The sequence below is a fragment of the Musa acuminata genome, chromosome BXJ1-5 (assembly GCF_036884655.1).
Source record: "Musa acuminata AAA Group cultivar baxijiao chromosome BXJ1-5, Cavendish_Baxijiao_AAA, whole genome shotgun sequence".
NCBI classification, from domain to species: Eukaryota; Viridiplantae; Streptophyta; class Magnoliopsida; order Zingiberales; family Musaceae; genus Musa; species Musa acuminata.
This window is the reverse complement of record NC_088331.1, coordinates 45,031,142-45,054,725: the sequence shown is the minus strand read 5'-3', so window position 1 is coordinate 45,054,725 and position 23,584 is coordinate 45,031,142. Positions and strand designations below refer to the sequence as shown.

Genomic DNA, 23,584 nt, shown 5'->3' with positions numbered 1-23,584 from the left:
AAATGAGTGACACTTTTGTTAAAAGAAAAGAAATTAAAACATGTAGTTAGTTCACATGAAACAATTGACTATTGTTGACATATATTCTTTCATTACTATTCATTTTGTTTTCGTGCGTTCATAATTGCCGTAAACGACAAGTGATTCAACAAAGAAAACGGAGGTTAATATAAAGAAAGAAGCAGGAAGACAAACACGAGGGCGACGTGCTGCCTCCCCTGCGCACCACGAGACATATATAATATGACGATCAAGGAATCAGTCAAAGTTAAAGAACGGTTTAGTTTGCAGTACCAAAAGCTGCCTCGCCACCTCCCTCCCCTTCTACTCTTTGCATCACATAAAGAATAGGAGATCCCGGAAGTGCCGATCTAAAAGGCAACAGCAGCAGCACCGCCACCCTCCACCTTAAAGGTAAGATCAACGGGAAGCTCATCACTTGATCGATACAGCCATCCATGTCTTCTTCTTCTTCTTCTTCTCGTAGCCATGTTGTTCTCTTTTGTTTGATGGTTTTCTGGGTTTGACAGCAAGATCTGGTATCTTGAGCTCAGGAGGAGTATGGGGAGGGGAAAGATCGCGATCCGCAGGATCGATAACTCCACTAGCCGGCAGGTGACCTTCTCGAAGAGGAGAAAGGGTTTACTGAAGAAGGCCAAAGAGCTCGCCATCCTTTGTGATGCGGAGGTCGGCGTTGTGGTCTTCTCCGCCACCGGCCGAGTCTATGATTACGCCAGCACCAGGTTCTCTCTCTCTCTCTCTCTCTCTCTTCTCGACGTTAGTTCTGCTTGCTACTGTGTCCATGGTGGTGGTAAGACTAGAAGCAAGAATAGTTTGAATGATGATGGGGAGTGCTCTTCAACTGTAATCTATCTTCTTTCGCCTGTCATGAGGTTGAAGGTCCATTTGTCTTGACTACATCATCACTATGGAGATGATGTTACCTTCATCCCCAAGCTTTAACACCTGGGAACATCATCACTATGGAGATGATGTTACCTTCATCCCCAAGCTTTAACACCTGGGAACTGGTACCCAGTTCATGTGATCGAGTGGTGCTTCGTTCCAAATATATATGCTTTTAGATTAGAGGTCATTTTGCCTAGTACGATCATTACCATAGACATGAGATCAGTGATCAAAGAAGAGCAGATCATAGGAAGGATTGGGCTGAGCTATTTGTTTTATTTAAGTTTAAAATTTTATGTTAAATTGATATTTAATCTTATATATGTTAATCACATTTGAAAGAACTATGGACATTAACATCTTGATTCCAAGACAACTAATAGAGTGTCATGATGATAAACATACGAAAGATTAAGCCCAAATGGATGCCACTAACATTTATATGTCTACAACTTGGCAAATCCATGCAAAATATGTTATCCATGTTGTTCATTCTTTCATTCACAGATGATAGTTGGTAATATTTTCATGTTCTTGCAATCTAATACACGCATTTCTTGTTTCAATCTGAAATGTACATGTCAATCCTAGATTTGTGGTTATCACTATTAGAACAGCAACATAGATCAATAGCATATTTTGCATCTAATACATGCTTGTGTGCATCTTTCATACCTCAAAAAAGAAACACCTATAGTGATATAAACAAAGAAAAATGTTCGGTTTTCAGAATGTTTATCGTTTATGAGAATATATAAAAGTATGATGAGTTTAAAAGATAATACTTCCACAACATTTGTCTCTCCAAAATACAAGACCTTGTCACAATTAACAGATGCACTGTTAATAAACTGAATCAATAATCCATCAGATATGAAATCCGAGCTGACAATAATTTCTTCAGCTGCTTGAAATAGAAGCCTTATTGTTAGATTAAACCTTGTAAAAAAATCTTTGGCAAGATAAACTCGCCGAAACAAAAAGTTCATCAACCGTGTAAAAAACCTTGGGCAATGTAATTGTTCTAAAATCCTACATAAGCACATTCAGGCGTAAGCACAAGATAAACATTGTTGCAAATCTGTAAACATTTTTGCAATATAATTGTCATAATAAATATTTTTGCAAATCTACAAATTGACTCTCAAATTGTACATAAGCACAGGATATTGCAGCAAACATTCAGGCATGAGATGTAACAAAAAAATCACTAAACAAGATACAATATAGAGAGAAGCAAATTTTATTCTGATTAGTTGTTAAAACTCTTCCCCTTTCCTTTGTCCACTACTTGCATTCAGTAACCTGTTTTCTGATTGCAGGAGTAACCTGTTGTTTCAGGAGATACACAACCAAATAAATGTTTCATTACTACTTGCATTCAGTAACCTGTTGTCTGATTGCCATCTCAGGATCAAATATAGGAATTGATGGATGTTGCAGTTTTGTCTAAAGTTCTAATATTTTCAGGAGATACACAAGCAAATAAATGTTTCATAAGCTTGATCATCTTTCAAGATAATTTTATTCATGATATTGAAATTGTTTTTGTAGAAAATAAAAAAACCAAACCTAGTTTGATGTATCCCTTAAGCTTATCTAAAAGCAAAAACCATCTTATTTCTTTTACAGCATGGTTTATCATGATTTTGTAGCTCTATTTTAGAATGTGTGTTTGATTCACTTTTGTTAATCATGTTTTTCTACTAATAACAAACTGTTTTATCCATCAAACTTTTTCCACATCATATTTGACAAATTAATCATCTTACTGTTTACCTTTAATGTTTTGCAAGAACAAAAAACAAAGGTGATATCATGTACAACATTTGGTTCTGTAACTTCTTCATTCCATTGAATAAAAAGGTACTAATGCATCCTTTTATTTGGTGAATAGAACAATTCTCTTACATCAGTTAAACCTCTTTCTTCTTAAGTACAGACGATCAATACCAATAGTCCTAACATGCACTTATCATTTGTGACACTAGTGATGATGCATATTCTTCTCATATGCAAAAAATATGTATAACGTTGAACTTAAAGCTTATACAAGGTGTTTATGCAGCATGAAGTCTGTGATGGAAAGATACACTAGAGCAAAGGGGGAGCATCATCTGGTTATGAACCCGAGTTCAGAAACTATGGTATATTTTATGCAAAGCATAACAACTAATTCATTTAATGTTAGATTAATCTACAATATAAGTTTTTAAGTTAATGTTAGCTTTGTTAGTTTCATATCAATCTTAAACTATTAGGCATAACCAAAACCAATTTTAGGTGAAAAGTGATATGAAAAGAGCTATGAATAATTTTTGTTGCTTAATCAGCCTTCTCCTCTTTCACAAATTTAAATGCTTTTGCTTTCTGGTTATAGGAAGGTAGACAACTTCTTTAGATCTACAATTTAATGAATCTTTTGATAAACTATTCTAGCTTATCCTTCTCCATAGGAGGAAAAGAAAGCAGCATGAGCCATTTATATGCAAGAAAGTGTCCAAGAAAAACTTCCTTTCATCATGCATGAGAGAGATTGGAAGTTCAATAAGAAGAGATGAGATGTGATGGTAGAATTCCATCACTCCAAAAATGCCAAATGGGGTGAAATAATAAATCACTAGTCTTGTCACCTAAGTGTGATGATTGTTAGTTCTCAATCTAATATTGGTGGGACAATTATCATAGGTCACATGTAGCTGTAATAGTTTACATAATGCAAAACCTATTAAAGTTGACATTATATATATATATATATATATATATATATATATATATATATATTATTCCTTTTCTATTGTAACAATAATCTGGAACTGAACTAGTTGCAAGATATCATGCACAGTGAAATTTAACAATTAATTCTGATGGTCTCCTGGTTGAACAAGTGAATATATTTGAACCTTTATATATTTTAAAATGTTTTTGTTACCTATTTATGGACTTCCACACTCTTTTTTGCATGTTGAATGAGATGACTATTGGCTAGTTTATTTGGTTAACAACAAGAAGATCCAGAATCAGCCTCATAATTGGCCTGTCATTATGCTTAATTTTGGGTGTGTGGTAAGGAGGCAACTACAGAGAAATTTTATTTAGGCCTTCACCAAGTATAAGCAGTTCGTCTTCCCAGACATCCAACTTTAAAAAATTAGAACTATTTCACTTAACACTGAATTGCTATTATGGTATAGATTCTCATTCGCATCTAACTAGAGAGGATGACCATAACTTGCAAAAAGAGTCACCTATGCACCACTATGAGGTGTGTATTTCTTTCCAATTAGCGTTATGTAACCCTTTCACTATGTGGATCTACTTGTTTCAAATATTCCAATGACAGAAAGTTCACTGCTGATAATAAAGAGATGAGGTCATCATAATATATTTATTATTTCTATTGCTGCCTATAGGAAAGCAAGAGGCCACAATGATGTAGGTCTACAAGTGCTCTGATGACGTGTCACATCTGTATGTTTCTCTTGATATCAAAGAAAAGAAAGGGACAACAGTACTCCATTTGCTACCCATTAGGTCTAATACAAATCCCAAAACTAGCAGAGTTTACCACCTATTACCATCCATACAAGAAGCATAATCCTCAGCCAAAGGATAGGACTTAAAAGAGGAATTAATTTGGCATTCTCAACCCTTGGAAGCAAGATTAATAATGATTACATCAGCCAGAAATGCTTCCAGGGGTATGTTCACTGCACATATCATCTTTACTCAGTCTATTAATAACTGTACCTCGTTGCTACTAGGGATCACTCCAAAAAATGAGGCGCTCTTTCTATTTCCTATAACCTATTACCATATCCATACTAGGTTCCCTAACTTCACGAGAATCTATCTTGGTATACCAGGCTCCAGCCTTTCTTCTTACTCTTCACCCCCAAAGAAGGTTTCTTTGGAGTGCTAAATGTTACTCTTCCCTTGTTTTTTTTTATATGTTCCTATCATAGGATAATGTGTATGCCTTTCCTCTATTTGGTGAAGCTCGATGACATTCCAATTTCTCTGATGTGCCGCCAGTAAATTGGGCAATATATCAATTTTACCACCCAGTATCACTAGAAAAAAGAAATTATAAAAATTAACAACTTACCAATACTAACCTATAAGGTCTTATAAAGTCTTTTGTTGGACCGATACCCACCAATTTGACCAGTATTTGACTCCTTGATATCAACATTTCTTATACTGAAGAGGATGTGGAATAAACATTGTAATAACATCCCTTATATGAAGGCAATGGTTACTTGACTTCGTCCGCTTCCTCAAGGGTTGTACTCCATGCATCGAGCTGGTTACTGACATTCGCCTGCTCTTTGCTCACACTTCTGAAGCACTCGAAGTGTTTGCACTCCTTCCATTGAGTTAGCTACTATGATTTACCTTCTCAATGTCATCGAACTTCTGGAATGCAAGAAGTTTTCACCCCGACTTGGAGTAAGTCTCTAATAGTTTTGGTTGCCTCTAGGAATGTACAGTATTCTCCATCAACGCTGTCGCCTACTCCACAGAGTAGCAAAGGTACAGCAACGCGTACTGCCTGCTTCGTTTCTTGGTCGTGCACTCTTGCACGACCCGAAGTCCCTCACTTTCGGCTATCTTGATGAGAAGCTCGTTGACACCGGTTTTACCAAGTTCCTTGGCCTCTGCCCTTCAGCCTTGTCTCGGTACTTGGAGTTTGCCTCTGCATGCTCCACCTCCTCGGCCCCTTTCACGACCGAGCACTCTCCCTCCATGAGAGCAAGAGATCAATGACTTTCTCGGAAGTCCCGCCTCTACGGTACCATGGCGCTACCATGCCCATGGCCCTACTATCCGTCGTCTCGCATCTACATCCCTTTTCTTCACGATCAGTAGGTATGTCTCTATGATACTCCTCCAAGTCCACCTCCATTCTAACTGATGCTTGATTTTGGATAGCTAAGTCCCTATGGACTCGTCATCGCTTCCTCACCCCTTTCGACCCCCAACTTCAACACTTCTGTGTTCTCCAAGCAACTCTCTTTGGTCGATGGAAAGACAGACTGTAACTCCCATGCATGGCCTCTACCATCATGTTGTAGGGTTTGCAACGATTCTATTCTCCTTAGCTTCCTTGGTAGCAACGTTCGCTTACTCGACCTTGTTCTCTGACTTGCCGGGCTCCCTTAAGCGAATATGGGCTCTGGAGCAGTCCAACTCTCCAGCTGCTTCGATCATACCTCTACATGATCAAGTCCCTCCCATGGGACTCACAGGTACTTGCATTCGAACTTTTCCCTCGGTGGTACACAGCCCCCATATGCTGATGACCAAGGCTTTCATCCGATGCAAAATTCGATGCATGCACCAAGGCTCTCATCCTCTGCGGTACCATGACCTTCACTCCTTAAATCTATAGCCCTTCTTGTCGTCGTGTTGTTCACCGAAGTGGAGCTCCTAGTAGCCCCCGATCATACCACTGTATGATATACACCCTCATGGGACTAGATTCGTGTGTATCGCATTATCACGAATTGTTCCACCACGATCCGCTGCACTATGTCGTCTCCTGGTGACATCTCCATTGTATTCTGATCCTTATGTGATGAACTCGAATTGTAACACCTCAATGTGTGGCCTCTGCCAACACATCGCAGGGTCTCTTTTACCTTCGATTTTGTTCGCTCCTTTGGCAATCGACCTTCGTCCCCCCCGCTGTCGGGTCACACCTAGACAAAGCACCACTCTAGGATAGCTCGTCGCCTAGTAGCTCTCGAAGTCCATCGACTTCGCTGAAATTAGTGCACTATTGTTTGGATTCTGGGCCTCTGCCCCTATCAGCACAATCTCCGCTATGCATCGCTTCCTTCATGGCAACTTGAATGGCAACACTGTAGCATATTCTTCAAGAGTACCCACCTCCGCTTTCTCTTGCCCCGTGCCAAGGTCTTCTGAACTCAACTTTGCCTTCCCAAGTTGAGTCGTCTTAGTTCCTCCATCAAATACTTCTCCGAGATAAGGTGCATGTGCCCAGAAGCTCCCTATGTCTTTGGCACCATGCAAGATGAGTCCGCTCCATCCGAATGAAGGACCCATGGAACGACATGATCCCGCTCTTGCCTCTATAAGAGTTCATGTCCTTGACCCTTGTCCAAGGAAAGCTCTGTGCCTCCGCTCCATGTTCCATCTTCTATGCTGGCTCCCTTCATGCGGCTTGGGACTTCTCCAAGTTACACCCAAGTTACTCCGCTCCTTGTTTTGCATTGAGTTGATGATGGCTCTCGCGCCCACCATTCAACGGGTGAGCCCTCCCTTGAGTCTGATCTCTATATCAACTCTAAGTATGCCTTCATTTGTATTGCTTTGGGTCGCTCCCCCACTTGATCTCGCAATGCATCCACCAATGCATTCTCTCAAGCGAGATCATGCGACGATTCCTCGCCGCTCACTCGGTCCATTGAGCTTCGTGGAGTTGTTGTTTTTGAGTTACTCCTCAACATGTGCAATCAGTTGCATATGATTCTCCCTCTAGAGAGCCGGGACTTATCCCTCCTGAGTATCTATCATGTTGGAGCAACATCTCTCTTCGTTTCCTTCCCTCTGAAAGCTTCGGAGACTACTATCCCCTTGGACTACTCCGACTTGCTGAACAAACTGTACATTGTTCTGCCTCCTGCAAACGCACTTGCTAGATTACGACTCCACATCAATACAGCTCCCGCTGCACCACTCAAGGTCTAGCAACATGCTTAACTCACTGCACACTTCAATCTCCTATGGACGTATCTTTCTCATGCCGAAGAGAAAGTTCCAATACTCTATGGCACCGAGTTTCGGTCGCCTTGGCATGGCCACGAACATTCCATCGTCCGCATACAAGCCCTTGCATGAGTACTGAATTCTTCGAGTTAGTAATTCCCCTCACCTCTATGAGCTTTGCACAACTCTTTCGATCGCTGAGCAACCCATTCCACCTTGCATGGTCTCATCCTTTACCAAGCGCCTCGCTTGCCTTGAGCACCATCATGTATGGTTGTCAACATTGAGCCATAGCTCGAACTCAGCTATCCCAACATTTGTGCGCTACGTATTCTTTCAAGCTTGCTTGTTCTCGTGGTGCCTCTTGCGCGAAGGATTGGTCATTCCTCTGAATGTCAATCTCAGATGACCGCTCCTCCGAGCGACTCATTTTCCCTACATCTCTATGCCCGTTTACCCCTAATCGGTCGCGCGTGCTGACTGCCCTCAACGTAGTCCCGCTAGGTCCCCCACATTTGCTTGCCAAATGTTTCTATGAGTGCTTGTCCCGCTCTGATGTCATCTGTCACGGACTTAGCTGATTTTGCCTAAGTCATACGGCACTCTTGCGTGTCCGTCCGCAAAGGTCAGCCTCCCCGAAACCTCCCATGGTCCCTTAGGACCTACAAAAGAGAAAATGGGTTAGAGAAAACGCCTCACTCGGGATTCACAAGTAAACATTTCGGTAAACATTTCATAGACAATGCAAATTACAAACAGACTTTACAGGCTCTGAACGGTTGCACAACAAAGGATCAAAATGGTCCATTACAGACCGAATATTTCTCACAAGTGTTCACATGACAACCTTTATTTACAAGCCTAAAACGGCCGTCAAACCCAACTAAAATGGGGTTGTTAAGCCTTCGACCATCCCTCTATATGTTGTGCAAAGCATGAACAAACCAAAATACAGACATACATAAGTATTACATCAAACATCCTGCATGACTTGTATCAAAATTATTGGTTCTAGCACTTCAATCCCAATGGGTACAATGAAATGCAAGGAATTGACTGTGTTGTTCCAGTTGGATAAGCAGTTGCCAATGCTTAATCACAAAAGTTGGTAATGCATGACAATCAAGGGTATGTTATGATTGGTGGCAACATCTGTACCTCATTCAGGAAGCTCTTGGAAGGCCATTGTCTTGAGCAGGTTTAGAAAAAGGCCTCAGCTTCCTCTGTGCTATCATAATCTACCTTGCAAAAATGTCTGGAGAGCAGCTTCCACTCTGCCTATCAAACTTGGCAATTGCTGTCATCCAGCATTAGGTCAGTGCTCATCGACGCATAAATCTTATTATAATAAAAATGCACTAGGTCGGTGCCCCAAGCTCATGCACTTCATCCTACTTGACCTACGTCCATAATATCTGTATGCCAAATAGATCATATCTCCTTGAGAATGGAAAACGATGTGTCTTACTCGTTATAATTAGACCCTTAGCCAGTTTTGATATTCTCCTCAACTCATCAACAGATCGATTATCAAAAGGCCAGGTGCTTCTTGAAACAAAGACCACAAATTGCTGTCCACCATTGTGAAAAACCATACCTCATAAATCAAAGTATGCTTTTAAGGCCTATTATTGACCATATATAAAAACATGTGTAAAACTTCTAAAAGTGCAAGAAGTTTTCACATGATATATAGATGATACATGCATTACCCATAGATCATGTACATGCAAGTCAAAAACTTATAAACGCATGAAGTTAATCATCAAATAAACCATACTTTATTGGTGTAGCTGTTACTACCACCAAAATGAATGTCATGTTGCCTAGAATGATAATCTCATGTGGTTAGTGATCAAATTATAATTTTGAAGAACTCCTAACTGACATTTGTTCTTATGACATTTGATATTTTGATAGACTGTGAGCCAATGTTGAATCAAACAAACAATAATTATGGAATCTTGGTCAGTAATTATTGGTAAATGCCAGCATTTGGTATAGTAGTGCACATGCACTTGCTATAGCAACTAATATGGAAATATTTCTGAATGGTCTGACCATGATAACTGTGATCAGTAGAACTACTATGAATATATAGTTGTTGGTTGCCATATAAAGACTCTTATCAATGTCTAGATGTTGTTTTTGTTTCACATGATAGACAAACCACCAAAATGCAGCCGCAGTAGAATAGTAGTCAGAAAGTCTAAACTCTAAAGCATTAATAAAATACTACAAACTGAGTAGAATAAGATAAAAAAAATGACTAGTCAACAAACGATAGCAGACATCATCAACAAGTAATCTAAAAGAATTTTAACAAAGTTTCTATCAAGTGATTCGAGGAAAGTATTCTTCAGTGTTTTATGTCACATGTTACTACTAGATGTCAGAACAGATAATAGTTCAGTTCACATGGTGCTTGCTTTCGAGTCTGGTTAATTGTAGCAACATAAATCTAGCAATACCAACATTTATCTAGCATGGTTAAAGTGGTTCTTTGTACTCACAGTTCTGGCAAAGGGAGGCAACAAGCTTGAGGCAGCGACTGCATAAATTGCACGAAACTCATAGGTATGCTCAATTCACCTGCATGACATGAGCATAGTCGCTTCAAGTAATCATTTTGTAAATTAGTAACTTGTGGCATCAAAAAGAGAATTGTGATAACATGCTTTGGTTTCATTCAAAGAATGATAGAGATAAAAACGAATCACAGATTGAGTTATCTCTAACATGAATGTTCCATGCCAATTACCACTTACAACCAGATTGTCCTTAATTATGCATTAATGACCACATCCTTACACTGTTTAAACTAGTCAAAGAACAATAGAAACTAAAATGCCTTAAAATCAAACACTTTGAGTTGATGTATTTAGAAAGGCAATAGATACAAATAAGTTACCCCAGAAGTTCCAACATTCACATTTATTCGTTGAGGACTTTGAAACCTGATGGAGATGGATTTTGAGATAAGAAGAAACTATACAGGATTTAAGCATACAATATAGTTATTTACAACATTTTATGACAACCATACATGGTAAAAATATAGACAATAGTGATCTTGTCTTCAAAGTAATATATGACATCATATTAATTGAAAGCTTTGATCAATATTTTGGCAGTATTAACATCTAGACGTGTACATATATATATATATATATATATATATATATATATATATATATATATAAAATCTTGTTTTCACATTGACATTTTGTGGTGAGAGAAAAATAGCCTTAATCATATGCTAATCTGTAACTAAAAGATTGCATCTGTGCCACTGAGAGAAGAAATGTGCAAGTCAAACTAGTTACTGCTGACAAATAAATGAAACCAAATAAAGAGGGGGCTATTATAAGAAATAGTAAAATCCTTCTTCAGAATCATTCGAAACTGAATGAAAGAATGAAACCAAATAAAGAAGGAAACACTTCATATGTTACTGTTGCAAGTCACTTTACTATGGATGATAACCCAATGCTAGAATCCTATTAGTAAAAATGAACCTAGGTCCTTATGTTTTTCTGTAGTAGTCAGTCAATGTAAAGAATGCATTGATTGGCTAAGGTGTTTTGATTAAAACAATAACTATTCTTTATGTCAGCTGTCCCTGGTTTTCCCTTTCTTTCTCCTTTGCGTGATTTTGTTCCACTTCTGATTTCTTTCTTCTGCAGTTTTCACACTGTATTCTTCTATTACCTTTGCCCACTAAAATTCTCAAGTCAATTCCTACAACACATATTAAAGCCAATCATCAAACTATTATGATTGATGACAATGGCCTAACAATGCAACATCTGGATTGTCTTCCCTACAAGACATTGGGTCCTCTGCATGCATCAAAGTATACGAGAGACTTATTAACAATAATATTTTTAACAAGAAACATCAAATAATAATTGTCTCATGACAGCATCAGTAACAGCAATAATAAAATAAATATGGTCAATGGATTCCTAGTATCTTATAAGTATATTTGTTCTGAATATCCTTGTAGTTTCATATGGATTATACTAATTATATTTAATAAAAAGAACTTGAAAGCTTGAATAAAAACACACATCTCATATCTTTTTCAACACTTGCAGACAGTTGATGGGAGAACTTTCTGGTCTAGACATCAAAGATCTACAAAATATAGAGAACCAACTGGAGACGAATCTGGATGGTATCCGAAAGAGGAAGGTATTAGTTACATTAGCCCTTAAACTGCTCATACGGTATATCTGTGCATACTTATTTCGTTGAGCTTTTCTCTCTACAGGAACAACTTCTACTCGAGGAAATTCAAGAATTACATCGGAAGGTTGGACAAACTACTGTCCCTATTATGCTCATTTTGAGTTTCAAATGTTGGACTTTGCACTAATGTCATTGCAGGGGAGCCTTGTTCACCAAGAAAATATGGAACTCTACAGGAATATAAACATCATGTGTCAAGAAAACACGGAATTACACAGGAAGGTACAGAATTTTCCAAAGAAAACTGGCGAGCAAATTATTCTGACTGATGGTAATGCAGCACAAACTAACATACAATCATTCACTCAGGTTGATGCAACAAGGGAGGCAAATGACAAGAATTCAGTTATGCCAGACGGATTTAGTAAACCAGAGGAAGCAAATGTACTCATTCATCTCCAACTGAGCCAACCACATCAGCAAGCCGAAGGATTACAACTGAGAGCTCCAAAGCTAGGGTATTTTTTATTTCCAATATACAGATTTCACAGATGTAAACTACAAATTCAATAAGAAGAAGTCTAATATACTTTCTGGCAGATTTCAACTGAACTGAGAAGACATAAAGATCAAGTACGGCTACTCAATGTCTTCGTCACAGTTATCACAAGACATATCAGCATTTTGTTAATTGGTGTATAAGGAGCAGCATTATTTCTCAAAATAGTAATCCATCTTGTGAATTGACCAGAGTAACCAATTACACAGTAAAGGTATGTGCAATTAGAACATTAAGTTTATGTCAGGTGCTTTAGACAATCTTTTTTGCTTAGTACACAATTAACAAGTATGCAAACTGATCATTCATGCTAAAAGGGTGTTCATTTGTTCACATTGAAAGGTAGGAAACTCCTTGCAAAACGAAAGAAAAGAGGGAGATTTCCGACAACAACATAATTTGTCCTTTCCAATTTGCTCCAGAATCGGCGCCCAAACCAGGCCCTACTGTCCAATCCGGTCTGGCTCTAATTTTTGTTCTTCCAAAACACAGAAATATCTATCCCACCCAAAACATCGTGGTTACAAAAATCACCCTGTTTATCCAAGAGAAGCAAAATGGAAAGTTCAGAAGGGGAGGTATCCTCCCCAAGATACATGCCAATGATTCAACCTACCAAAAGTTTTTGTCGCCTGAAGGGCAACCTTTACCCAAAACACTTGGATCCCACCGGAGCATGGAGTGGAGCTCTCACTCGCGGCCACAAATTCTACGCCTGCAAGAATAAAATAAGGGCACGAAGACGCACTTCTTAGTTCGTCCTTTTAGCAAATTACATACGTATCCCTCATTTCGATGTAATTTTCTTATTTATCTATATAAATATAAATTTAGGCATACCAAACATAATTTGGTATTAAAATAGTTTACATTTTTCAATCAAATTTGATGTTGTTAAGAATGGTGAATCTGAAATTTATTGCTAGATATTAATTGGAAGAACATATTGCATGAAAAGTTACATGAACAAATATGCTATTTTCAATTTTCCAAACTATTTCAGCAGATTTAATATCCTGTACCTTTGGGTTCGGTTACTCATCCGAATACCTTGATGGTGATTGGTGAGTGAGGTGGCGCCAGCGGTGGTCCACCGGAACCTTTCTCTCTGCCGCCGAATACAGACCATAAGGCAAAACGTGTACAACAAAGCATCGTTTGAGTTCTTGTAGTGCAATCTGAATGCAAAAAGATAATGGAAGTTTGAACGAGGACGGAGGAGATTGAATCGTCCAAGTACTTATGAGGTCCCACCACTGAATCCGGAGAAAATTGACCAAATCTTACCATCTAATGATTTTTTTTTTTTTTTTTTTAAGATTTCAAACATTTGACTTTCGGTAAGCGGCATACCAAATCTAATGTATCATAAGATTAATATTTAAAATAAAAAAAAATAATTTTTTACTATATGATTTAAAAATGATTTATGTTATCGAGGTGGTTCGATTCTTTCTCTCTTCTTCTGCTCCTTTTCTCCATCATACTCTCTTCAACTTGAATCTAAAGCAAATTCTATTAGGTACAACTCGTTTACATGGATGCAAGGCAAAGTGAGCACGAAACTGAGCTGATCTCCAGCTATTGTGAATCGCTTGGTTCAATCATTAGTCCTATGCATCATAAACACCTCAAATCACACATTTCCTTGAATTAAAGAATATGCCTACTTCAGGCAGGCTCGTTCAGTTCACAACCAAGCATCCCAAAAGAATTTACACAGAAAAATGCATCTAATTAAAATGAAACAAAAACTTGCTCACACTATACAAAATCACACAGGGCGATGCTCCTGATATGATGAATGATGTCTTGCTGTTGAGGTGGTAGCCGCTGAGGTGGAGGCAGAGTTTACAGTAGAGGAAGATGCACCACCCGAACTGCCGGAACCCGTGCGGGAACCGCGTGTTCCGTGAGAGCTCAGAAATCTGGTTCTGGGAATCCCAGGCTGGGTTGGCTCCTGTAGAATGCTTGGCTTTCTGGACAAAATCATCACTACGCGCTTCATGTCCGGCCGCAGCTTGGGGTCACGCTGAGTGCAGAGGAGACCGACCTGAATGCACATTGCGACTTGCTCTACGTCTGCCGTGGGCACCAGTGCGGGATCCATCAGCTCCAGAGTCTGGCCCTTCTTGTGAAGGTTCCAAGCCTGAGAATTCATTTGAAACAACATGTCATCCACATCACAAGCAAAGATACCTCAGAGGCAAGTTCTATAAGGCACATTAAGAAAGATCTCTTGTAAGATGCAAGTGTACTGGGAGATTTTAGACAAGACTATCAAATTTCCAGTGAATACATGGAGCAAATACTACACCAAAACTTGTCCAGTACAAATTGCCATCTTTAGTTTCAGCATCTTCCATACACAATCTTCCTAATCAAATTTAGAGAACAAGTTTAGTTCTTAGGTGCTCAAGTTTCAGGTCTAAATATAATCAAATTTTCCGTGGGTAAGTCTCATCAGCCTTAAACTTCAATCAGTTCCTTCAAATAAATGAACCAGTCTAACCTTCGGCTCATCAGCCTTAACGGTTTTCTAGTTGAAATAAATGAACCAGGAAAATTTGAAACATGAACAATAGCTTTAGAACCAATCTGCCTAGTAGTAGTTGAAACATGCATGAGATTGGTTTCTAATAACACAAAAGAATGAAAAAAGTTAAGGTCGAAACTAATCAGTTAAAGGGCCAAATTTTGAAATACAGTAGCGAATGTAGAATATGCTGCTTTTGCCAATCAACGTAATGCGATTTATTGATACAATTGACTAGAATCCGGAGTTTTGGCTCGAGAACATGGATCAGGTGGTTGTTGTCGACCTTAGCCCATTGGATTGGGATTTTGGTCACTCCCTAGATTTGACCAATGTCCATCCTGGTGCCAGAAATGGCAGCTAACAGGCAATGAAAAGATACAATATTTTGCTTCTTTCTTAATTGATGGTTCAAAAAGTTGGCATCTTGATTTTTCGACAATTCTCTAGCATCTCTTGTACTTTGGAAAATGTTGACCATGTTAAGGCTTGACAAAACAAAACCTTAACAGTGATACTTTTTTGCCAGCTGATAGTAATAGAAATCCAACAATAACATGACCAGACCACTCATCATCATGCTTTTCAACAAGTGGGCAAGGTCTAACTAGAAAGAAAACTTATCAGTAATAATTCAGGTCACCTGAATTAGACATTTAGACAGCATGCAGTAATATACTTATCGAGGAGGAAGTAGGCATACCCATTCAAGAAGGCTGTCAGCATCAGGGTCGGGGAGGGGACTGAATGCAGAATTCTTTCTGCCTGATACGAGCTCGAGGACCAAGACGCCAAAGCTGAAGACATCGGCCTTGGTGGAGAGGAAGCCGTGCATGGCGTACTCCGGTGCCATGTAGCTGTTGGTGCCGGCAATACGAGTGTTGACATGGGTCTGTTCCTCGGGGAACAAGCGTGCCATCCCAAAGTCCGCAATCTTAGGGACCCATCGGTCATCCAGCAGGATGTTGCTGGCCTTGATGTCACGGTGTATGATGGTGGTGTGCGCATCCTCGTGCAGGTACAGCAGCCCCCGAGCCACCCCAACCATCACCTGATACCTTAGCTTCCATTCCAGCTCCACCTTCTTCGAATTACCCTCCTCTGCTTTCCCACAGGGAACAAGAGATTGCACAACGACATTACAAAATGGCAACTATCATCATAAACACGAGTAAAATGTTTTGAAGAACAGTAAAGAAGAATCCATTGAACGGTTGCACTCCAGTTAGATTCAAACAGGTAATGTTAAATCATCAGCGGAAGACTAGTCAAAGTTGTTGAGCTCCACTGTTGGATGCATGGGAATAACAAGCGATCCTTCGGGTCGAGGAAGGATAAAAAATTAGACAATGGTGATGTCCAGATGCAAGGAATTCAACACAAAAAGGTAAAATAGAACTCCCATCAAATCGATCCTTCATGTATGTGGAGCCTAAGTCAGAGAGTGTGAAACATCGCGCTTTACAGACGAAAAAAAATCCGATTTTTTTTTTGTTCTTTTTCTGAAATGAATAATAATTTTAACTGCAAAATGAGGCGAACAATAAAATAAAATAGGGAGGAGGAGGAGGAGGTTGGTGGGCGCTTACTGGAGAAGAGGAGCTTATCGAGACTCTCGTTGGGGACGTACTCGTAGACGAGGAGCTGCTCGTCGGCGTGGGCGCAGTAGCCGTGGAGGGTCACCACGTTCCTATGCTGCACCGTGGACAACAGCATCGCTTCGTTCTGGAACTCCCTCGCCCCCTGCCGCGACGACCGCCCCAGCCGCTTCACCGCCACCTCCCGCCCATCCTCCAGCAGCCCCTGCACGAGAAACACTTATCATCGATCAACAAGCAACATCCTCCTCTCCCGCGTCCTCCCGATCCGAATCCCCCGATTAATCATCGTCAATCAATTGCACATGCTCTACCTTGAAGACCGGACCGAATCCCCCTTCCCCGAGCTTCTGCTTAGGGTTGAAGTTGCGAGTGGCCGCCACCAGCGTCTCATACCTGAATACTTTCTGCTCCTTGGCCGCGATCGCCTCCAAGTCCTCCTTTTTGCCCTCTGCAACCATCACAGCAAGTCAATTCGAGCAAGAAACGAACTCAAAATCCCGGGAGGAGGAGGAGGAGAAGAAGAAGCAAGGATCTACCATTTTTGCGGCCGAAGAAGGGCTTGATAAGGCTCTCCAACAACTTCATGGGTTTCTTCATCAACGACGACGAATCGGAGGGAAATCCACGATCCGATGCAATAAGGATTGCGGGGCGACAAATGTGGCCACCGAATATGAATCGTACCTGTATCGCTTTTCTAATCATGCACCGTTCTCGTACGTTACTACGGCTTTTTAGACCACTAGAACAAGCCGCGTTGACGACCCAAAGCTGACGACGAAGGGGAGACTGTGCTTTCTCGGAAGCGGGCGATAGCGAAAGCACTGCTTTTCCTCCGCACTTTATTCTCGCGGGCCCCACGTGGGCTCCGTTTCGTACCTCCACTGTCCACGCGTGTAACTCAGCGGGTATAGATTCACCGGATGGAAAACGTGTTGCTCATAACAGAGACGGACTCTGATAGCTCGCTCGCAATGCGAAGTGCGCGGGGCAGCTCGTGCTGCGGTCTCAAGCTGAACTAATGCAGTGTCGAGAACATGGACGGGGGACGATGACGATGACGACGGCTATGAACTCATGAGACACGTGGACCGAGCTACTGAACGTGGCTAATGGGAGGACGAAGACCGGCGGAAAGAAGCAGATGAGCGCATGGAGATACTCGTAATTTAAGGCCAACTCATCATAATTTTATCTTATTAAAGATTTTAGATAATATTAATAAATATATTATTAAACAGAAAAATTGCCCGTCAAAAGTAACAAAAGAAAGTCAACCTAGCCCATGAATTGGGCCGGCCCAGAAACTTATGGCCCGTGTTGGGCCGCACCACGGGCCAGGCGCCATAAACCCTTAGCGTGACTCGAGCACGTGGTTGGATCGTGAACGCAAATATCTTCTCCATGGTTCCCAATTCGTTTCCTGTGTGCGTGACAGAGATCGGAGTAATACACAGAGACCGTGAGAGGGTTTTTGAGAAGAGGCGGCGGGATGAACACGGATATCACAGCGTCGGTGAAGCCGGAGTACCCGGTGGTGGATCGCAACCCGCCCTTCACCAAGACCGTTGCTAACTTCAATACCCTTGACTACCTCCGCCTCTCCACCATCACCGGCATCTCCGTCACCGTCGGCTACCTCTCCGGTACGCTCTCTCTCTATTCTCTCTTTCTCTCTCTATCCTTCTTCTTGTTGTTGTTCTTTATCCCGCAATTAGGGTTAGGGATATGGGTTTTCATCGGATCGGGATCTCGGTGGCAGGGATCAAGCCCAACATCCGGGGGCCCTCGATGGTGACCGGCGGCCTCATTGGCGTCATGGGTGGGTTTATGTACGCTTACCAGAACTCCGCTGGTCGCCTCATGGGGTTCTTCCCGAACGAGGGCGAGGTAGAACGCTACAAGAAGGCGTAGTCAACGATGGCCGACCAATCTTGTAATCCTTTCTTGCCCCTTCCTTCTTTGGTTCGCATGGAGAATAATGAGTTTGCTTTGTCCTTGATTGTGGCACAATTGCAGTGAGTTAGTACCAAATATTGAACCGGTTCCTACTGTTGGACTATTTTGGTTACTTCTTTTTGCTGAAATATGATGATTTCAGCAGGTTAAGAATGAGTTGAAGTTAAGGCAGCTTTCTCTGTTATTCTGCTGATTATGTTAGTTGGTTCTTCTCGTTATACATTAATGCGCATGGTTCTTGGATTCGTTGTGGGTGGTGTATGCGAATATTGTATAGAATGAATTGAAGGCATTGCTCGAGAGGATCATATGCTTGTTATTTTTAAGATTGGTTGTGAAGTGGTTTTTCTTCTTTACCGCAAAATTTTCTCTCTGATAAAGTGAGAAGTTTAAATTATTAGCACGATATTGAACCTTATTGGTTTTGAATCCTCAACCTAACAAGTTGGAGGATAGGTAATCAGGTATTTACTAGATTTCTAATGATAAGTTCGGTGTTGCTGGACATTGATTGATGCATTTGAAAAGGAAAAAGAAAATCTGATTTCCTGTTTTCTAATGGGTGTTGTTCTTCCCAAGTACTTAACACAAGTTTTGGGTTCTTAATATTGTTTCTCAACCTAGTTACAGTAAAGTTCCATCATGCTTCAGTGGTTGTGTCATTTCATATTCAGCAGAGCATGCTATGTTTATGCACATTATCCGGTAATACCTGACAGATAATCTTCTTTTTTTTAAATTAATACTGACACCGGACCTTGCTCCGATTAGTAAATAGTCGTTGGTGCAGTGCATATCTACTAGAACTTGAAACCAATTGGGGCATTAAAATCTTTTATTGGGTGTTAACATTCCCAGAGGCATTCTTATAATCTATAAAACACATTAAGCACATAAAACATGTAATGTATGAACACATTGTAATTTTGTATACAAAAAGCAGATGTTTCATATTATTAAACAAGCTTGGGTTATCCTGTACCACAACCACTTCAAATTAAGATGTGGCTCATGCACATCATGCTTTCTATTATGCTTATATGCCAGCTATTTAAGAGGAACATACATAGTCTGTGAAGCTCATCTATTGATGGTGCTTTTCATGAGATATATGTGTGTATTGTGTGTATGTGTGTGTGTGAATTTGAATTGGCTCTGTTAATTCAGCAGAGTTATGGGTTTCATATTGCAACGACATTTATTCATCTGGATCCTGTAGTACATGAGAACCTATGTATGTGAATTTGAATTGTCACCTGTAGGTGTTATAACCTGTAGTACATGAGAACCTGGTGAGCATCGCACTGAATTATGGCGGACATTTATAGGTGAATTTGAATTGGCTGTGTTAATTCAGTAGAGTTGTGGGTGTTCATATTGCAATGACATTTATTGATCTGTCACCTGTAGTACATGAGAACCTGGTGAGCATCGCACTGAATTATGGCGGACATTTATAGGTGAATTTGAATTGGCTGTGTTAATTCAGTAGAGTTGTGGGTGTTCATATTGCAATGACATTTATTGATCTGTCACCTGTAGTACATGAGAACCTGGTGAGCATCGCACTGAATTATGGCGGACATTTATAGGTGAATTTGAATTGGCTGTGTTAATTCAGTAGAGTTGTGGGTGTTCATATTGCAACGACATTTATTGATCTGTCACCTGTAGTACATGAGAACCTGAAATTGCTTAGTTGCAGGTATCTTCTTTGTTCATTATAAAGATTTGCACGTTGAAAATATACATTGTGTTTGGGCACGTTGGATTACAACTAGTGATGGATGAAGCATACTACTAACATTTGATGTATAATATCTATTTGGAATATGGTTTTAATTTGTACTTTGTCAATGTTAATTTTTTGTCCTTGTTCTTTAAGAAATGAAAGCCTCAAAGTTCTAGTTTCTTAAGCTAATCTTGTAAATTAGGTATTCATGTATGACATAGGATCCATTAGGAAGATTTGGAGTTGATTGTTCTGTTATTGATTTATTAAGATAGTTTGGTTTGAATACTGTTCCTACTACAAACACAATAAAGAAATGTGTTTGAAAAATGGAGTGGTAACAAGGGAAGGCCTATCTCCCAAGACAATGATTTAGGAAAATTAAAACTATGATGGACTTTTTCTGGCCTTATATGCTTGCGGAAAGGAATTAGAAACCAAAAGCAATGGAAGCACCCATTTAAGGCTGATATTCTCTTGAATGAAGAGGTTGCAAATATTCCTATATTCGTTACATACCCATACATGTCAAACTAGCTTGGTGTGTGGTTTGATACTATAGGATAAGCAATATCGTGGGTTTGCATGGCTCGATATGTAACCAGAAGTCGATGCATATACAGGGCATGAGGGTATGTGCACTAGTCCGGAGACATGAAACTCTTGCTAGTATTTGTTGTTTACTCACAGTAAAGGGGGGTATTCGTTTTCAAATTTTCCTTGAAGTTACTCTGCTGTATATTAAGTTGCTTTGCTGCATTTAATGTTAGAAAAATGAAGTTTGCATTTTGCAGAAATGAATAGGCATTCCAAATAGTTTTTTGCTATTGAGATTCAAAACTTGGGCACAGTCATCTTGAGAAAACAAGAAGAAATAGATACAGAGTTATATATGCCCAATTTAGCTTATTGAGGTTCCATAAACATCAAATAAACTCATGTTTCCAGCCTAATTTTTTGCTGCATGGCTGTGTTATCCTTTCCCATCTCTTCTAAAATTGCAAAAAAAAAAAAAAAGTGTAACAAAATAGTTAGATGAGACTGAAGGGGATAATAAATTCATTTGATAGAGTTTGGGGTAGAATTATTCTAAATCTTGGTAGAAGTGGATAGTAATTTTCTCTCCTCTCTCTATATCTCAGGCTCAAGCAGAGGATTTCATAAAGGAGAATAATCCTACCATAAAGAAAGCTTCAAAAGATGGTATGAAACAAAGAAGTAAGAATTGCTTTACCTGCCTTCTAAGTTTCCTTGTGCTTGTTCAAAACTTAGTGGTTTAGCTATTGGATTCGAATTTTTGAAGTCCATTTGAGCACATTATCTTCAAATGTTTCATTGGCATCCTTGGACAGGTGCTCCAATCTGTGTTCAATCATGCATATGAGAGTGATTTGGGAATTGTAACATTTCCTCAGCCATTTGGGTGTGTTGAACCATTTTATGCCAGGGAGAGAAGAATCCATGCCAAACATCTTACCCTAATATCCTAATAGGATTTTATTATTTAGTGATCGAGATCTTTGGACATGTTAAGAGCAGGTAAGGAGTATGATCAAAGCATGGCTGGGGATGTCCAGAAGACTTGAATGGAACTAAACAAAAACTAGGAGCTGATAGCAAATGATCCTTCTTTCAAGGAAATATTACACCTTACCATGTGTCTGGTACGCATTATATGAGGGTTTGGGATCGGCTATAATTCATGAGGGGGGTTTGGGATCTGTGCCGCCATCATGTCCTACCTCCACTTCCTTGATCTCCAAGATCTCCACCCGTCGATTCGTCTTCCTCCTGATCTTGATCGCCATATCCTGGGGGACGAACGACCCGCACACGCTGACCCTGCACTGCTTCCTCTCGATCAAATGGCTCTCCAACTCTTCATACCCAAACGAACCAAGAAACAACGGGGTCACCTTAGAGAACACACACACAACCAACACGAAAGCTCAACAACCTGTCGTCATGAAGAGTTCCGACATATAACCTTGCATTTGCAGAAGAGCTCTCCTGATCTTTCGGTAGCAGCCATCGCAGTCGATGTTCATTCTCATAGTCATGCAGATGAACTGAGCAAAGCCAGAGAGTTGTCAGGCGACATGATCTGCAATGACAATGAAGTGCTGCAATGGAACTTGCCTGGTGTGTGTGTGACATCAAGCAGAAATGGCTTGTGGCAGGGGGAGAAGATGCTTGAAAAGGGAAGCTATAAAGCTGAAAGTGGGATATATTTATGGGTGGATTCCTTCTCTGTTTCTTCTTTCTGAGTCTTTGTGCTGCAGAATCTGATTCTGAGTGAAGCCAGGAGGGTTGGGTTGCATGATTCTCCTTTGCCTTCTTCTTCAGTTAGTTTTCCTTGCACCCTTCCTTCATGGGCAACTCTTGAGCCATCATGCATCTCACAGAATGCTGTTCCTTGAAGATACAGATATCTCACAGAATGCTGTTCCTTGAAGATACAGATATTTTGGGCATAGTATTTATTGGTCTTCCTAATGAATTGATTACTGTTTTGATAAAGAAAGAACACTGCAGTGCATGAGTATCAATTCTTCTCTATCTATCACAGATGGGTGGAACAGATTCCAAAGGCACAGAAGTGCTTCTCTACTTGCCTGCCACGTGCAGTCTGCATCAATAAAGATCAGAATAGAGGGACCCATTGCTTATTCTTAGAGCACTATGACATAAAGATCAATATGATGTTGTCGCCTAGAACAACTTCATTGAATCAGATTGATCATAGATGACATGGAGAGCCGAAACTGAAGTTGATCACATCCATTTGAATTATTTATTTTTAACTTCAGCATTTCTATAATGACTACGAGTGTGGCATTCACTCACTTGTCTGCTTGCATGTACTCGAATAATCATATCTTTTCGCTTTCATTTATCCGTACCATTCTATCCTATCTGCTCAGGAAAAGCTCAGAATAAGGGACAACAGAATAAAAAGCTTCTTTGCACGATCATGCTAAATGGTAAAATTAGTTTTTTTAAAAAATATTGTTAAATATCTTGGTCAGTACGATGTATTTCGAATATGTATGGACAGAATTATTTGAAGTATCTTTGAGATGAAAACATTATTCTTCCAATATATCCCTTATACGAAGATCGAAGTCATAAGAAGTTTATCAAACTGATCTCTCCGTAAGTTAATAATCTAATATATATTGTGATTGTCTTTCTCGTCCCTCCCCCGCTCTCCCAATGTGTTGCTTTAAGGCTTTTTCGACGAGCTACACTCGATTTGATTCTCCTCCGAGAGTATTGTTCCAACTTTGACAACCCGAGCCTTGTCTAGAGATTCCTTGACTAATGACTCCATTGGCTCCAGATATAAAAGCAACTTA

At 40.0% G+C, this 23,584-nt stretch overlaps 3 protein-coding genes and 2 long non-coding RNA genes across 10 annotated transcripts; 2 read left to right on the top strand and 3 right to left on the bottom strand.

Annotated features, from left to right (window-relative positions):
• The first annotated feature begins 256 nt into the window (after positions 1 to 256).
• On the top strand, positions 257 to 13,324 carry LOC135674524 (MADS-box transcription factor 23-like). 4 transcript variants are annotated; one of them, XR_010513643.1, is made up of 10 exons: positions 257 to 414; positions 531 to 743; positions 2,978 to 3,056; positions 10,160 to 10,221; positions 11,745 to 11,841; positions 11,921 to 11,962; positions 12,037 to 12,120; positions 12,208 to 12,356; positions 12,439 to 12,611; positions 12,740 to 13,324. XR_010513643.1 is itself a non-coding variant. In XM_065184455.1 (9 exons), exons 2-9 carry the CDS (start codon positions 562 to 564, stop codon positions 12,452 to 12,454), a joined length of 711 nt encoding a protein of 236 aa, XP_065040527.1. In that variant the 5' UTR covers positions 257 to 414; positions 531 to 561; the 3' UTR covers positions 12,455 to 12,633. The 4 variants fall into 4 exon arrangements, 1 of the variants encoding a protein (XP_065040527.1); XR_010513645.1 differs by having other exon boundaries at positions 259 to 414; positions 535 to 743; XR_010513644.1 differs by having other exon boundaries at positions 261 to 414; positions 555 to 743.
• LOC135674525 (uncharacterized) lies at positions 1,655 to 13,151 on the bottom strand. The gene is made up of 3 exons (XR_010513646.1): positions 13,014 to 13,151; positions 10,158 to 10,236; positions 1,655 to 1,813 (listed from the first exon to the last, which is right to left on the bottom strand). It is a non-coding gene; the product is annotated as an uncharacterized LOC135674525 (long non-coding RNA).
• A 696-nt stretch (positions 13,325 to 14,020) lies between the features above and the next one.
• LOC103985331 (cysteine-rich receptor-like protein kinase 43) lies at positions 14,021 to 17,289 on the bottom strand. Its single transcript, XM_009402991.3, is given in 6 exon segments — positions 14,021 to 14,397; positions 14,400 to 14,546; positions 15,637 to 16,034; positions 16,523 to 16,736; positions 16,846 to 16,982; positions 17,071 to 17,289. Coding segments are annotated over 6 exon segments (1,332 nt in total). The 5' UTR covers positions 17,240 to 17,289; the 3' UTR covers positions 14,021 to 14,130.
• Positions 17,290 to 17,948: 659 nt separating this feature from the next.
• On the top strand, positions 17,949 to 21,631 carry LOC135674522 (uncharacterized). 3 transcript variants are annotated; one of them, XR_010513641.1, is made up of 4 exons: positions 17,949 to 18,180; positions 18,297 to 18,470; positions 21,368 to 21,443; positions 21,578 to 21,631. XR_010513641.1 is itself a non-coding variant. In XM_065184452.1 (3 exons), exons 1-2 carry the CDS (start codon positions 18,027 to 18,029, stop codon positions 18,446 to 18,448), a joined length of 306 nt encoding a protein of 101 aa, XP_065040524.1. In that variant the 5' UTR covers positions 17,949 to 18,026; the 3' UTR covers positions 18,449 to 18,470; positions 21,368 to 21,527. The 3 variants fall into 3 exon arrangements, 2 of the variants coding, with proteins under 2 accessions (XP_065040524.1, XP_065040523.1); XM_065184452.1 differs by lacking the exon at positions 21,578 to 21,631 and having other exon boundaries at positions 21,368 to 21,527; XM_065184451.1 differs by lacking the exons at positions 21,368 to 21,443; positions 21,578 to 21,631 and having other exon boundaries at positions 18,297 to 18,819.
• A 205-nt stretch (positions 21,632 to 21,836) lies between these two features.
• LOC135674523 (uncharacterized) lies at positions 21,837 to 22,663 on the bottom strand. The gene is made up of 2 exons (XR_010513642.1): positions 22,213 to 22,663; positions 21,837 to 22,104 (listed from the first exon to the last, which is right to left on the bottom strand). It is a non-coding gene; the product is annotated as an uncharacterized LOC135674523 (long non-coding RNA).
• Positions 22,664 to 23,584: the final 921 nt, after the last annotated feature.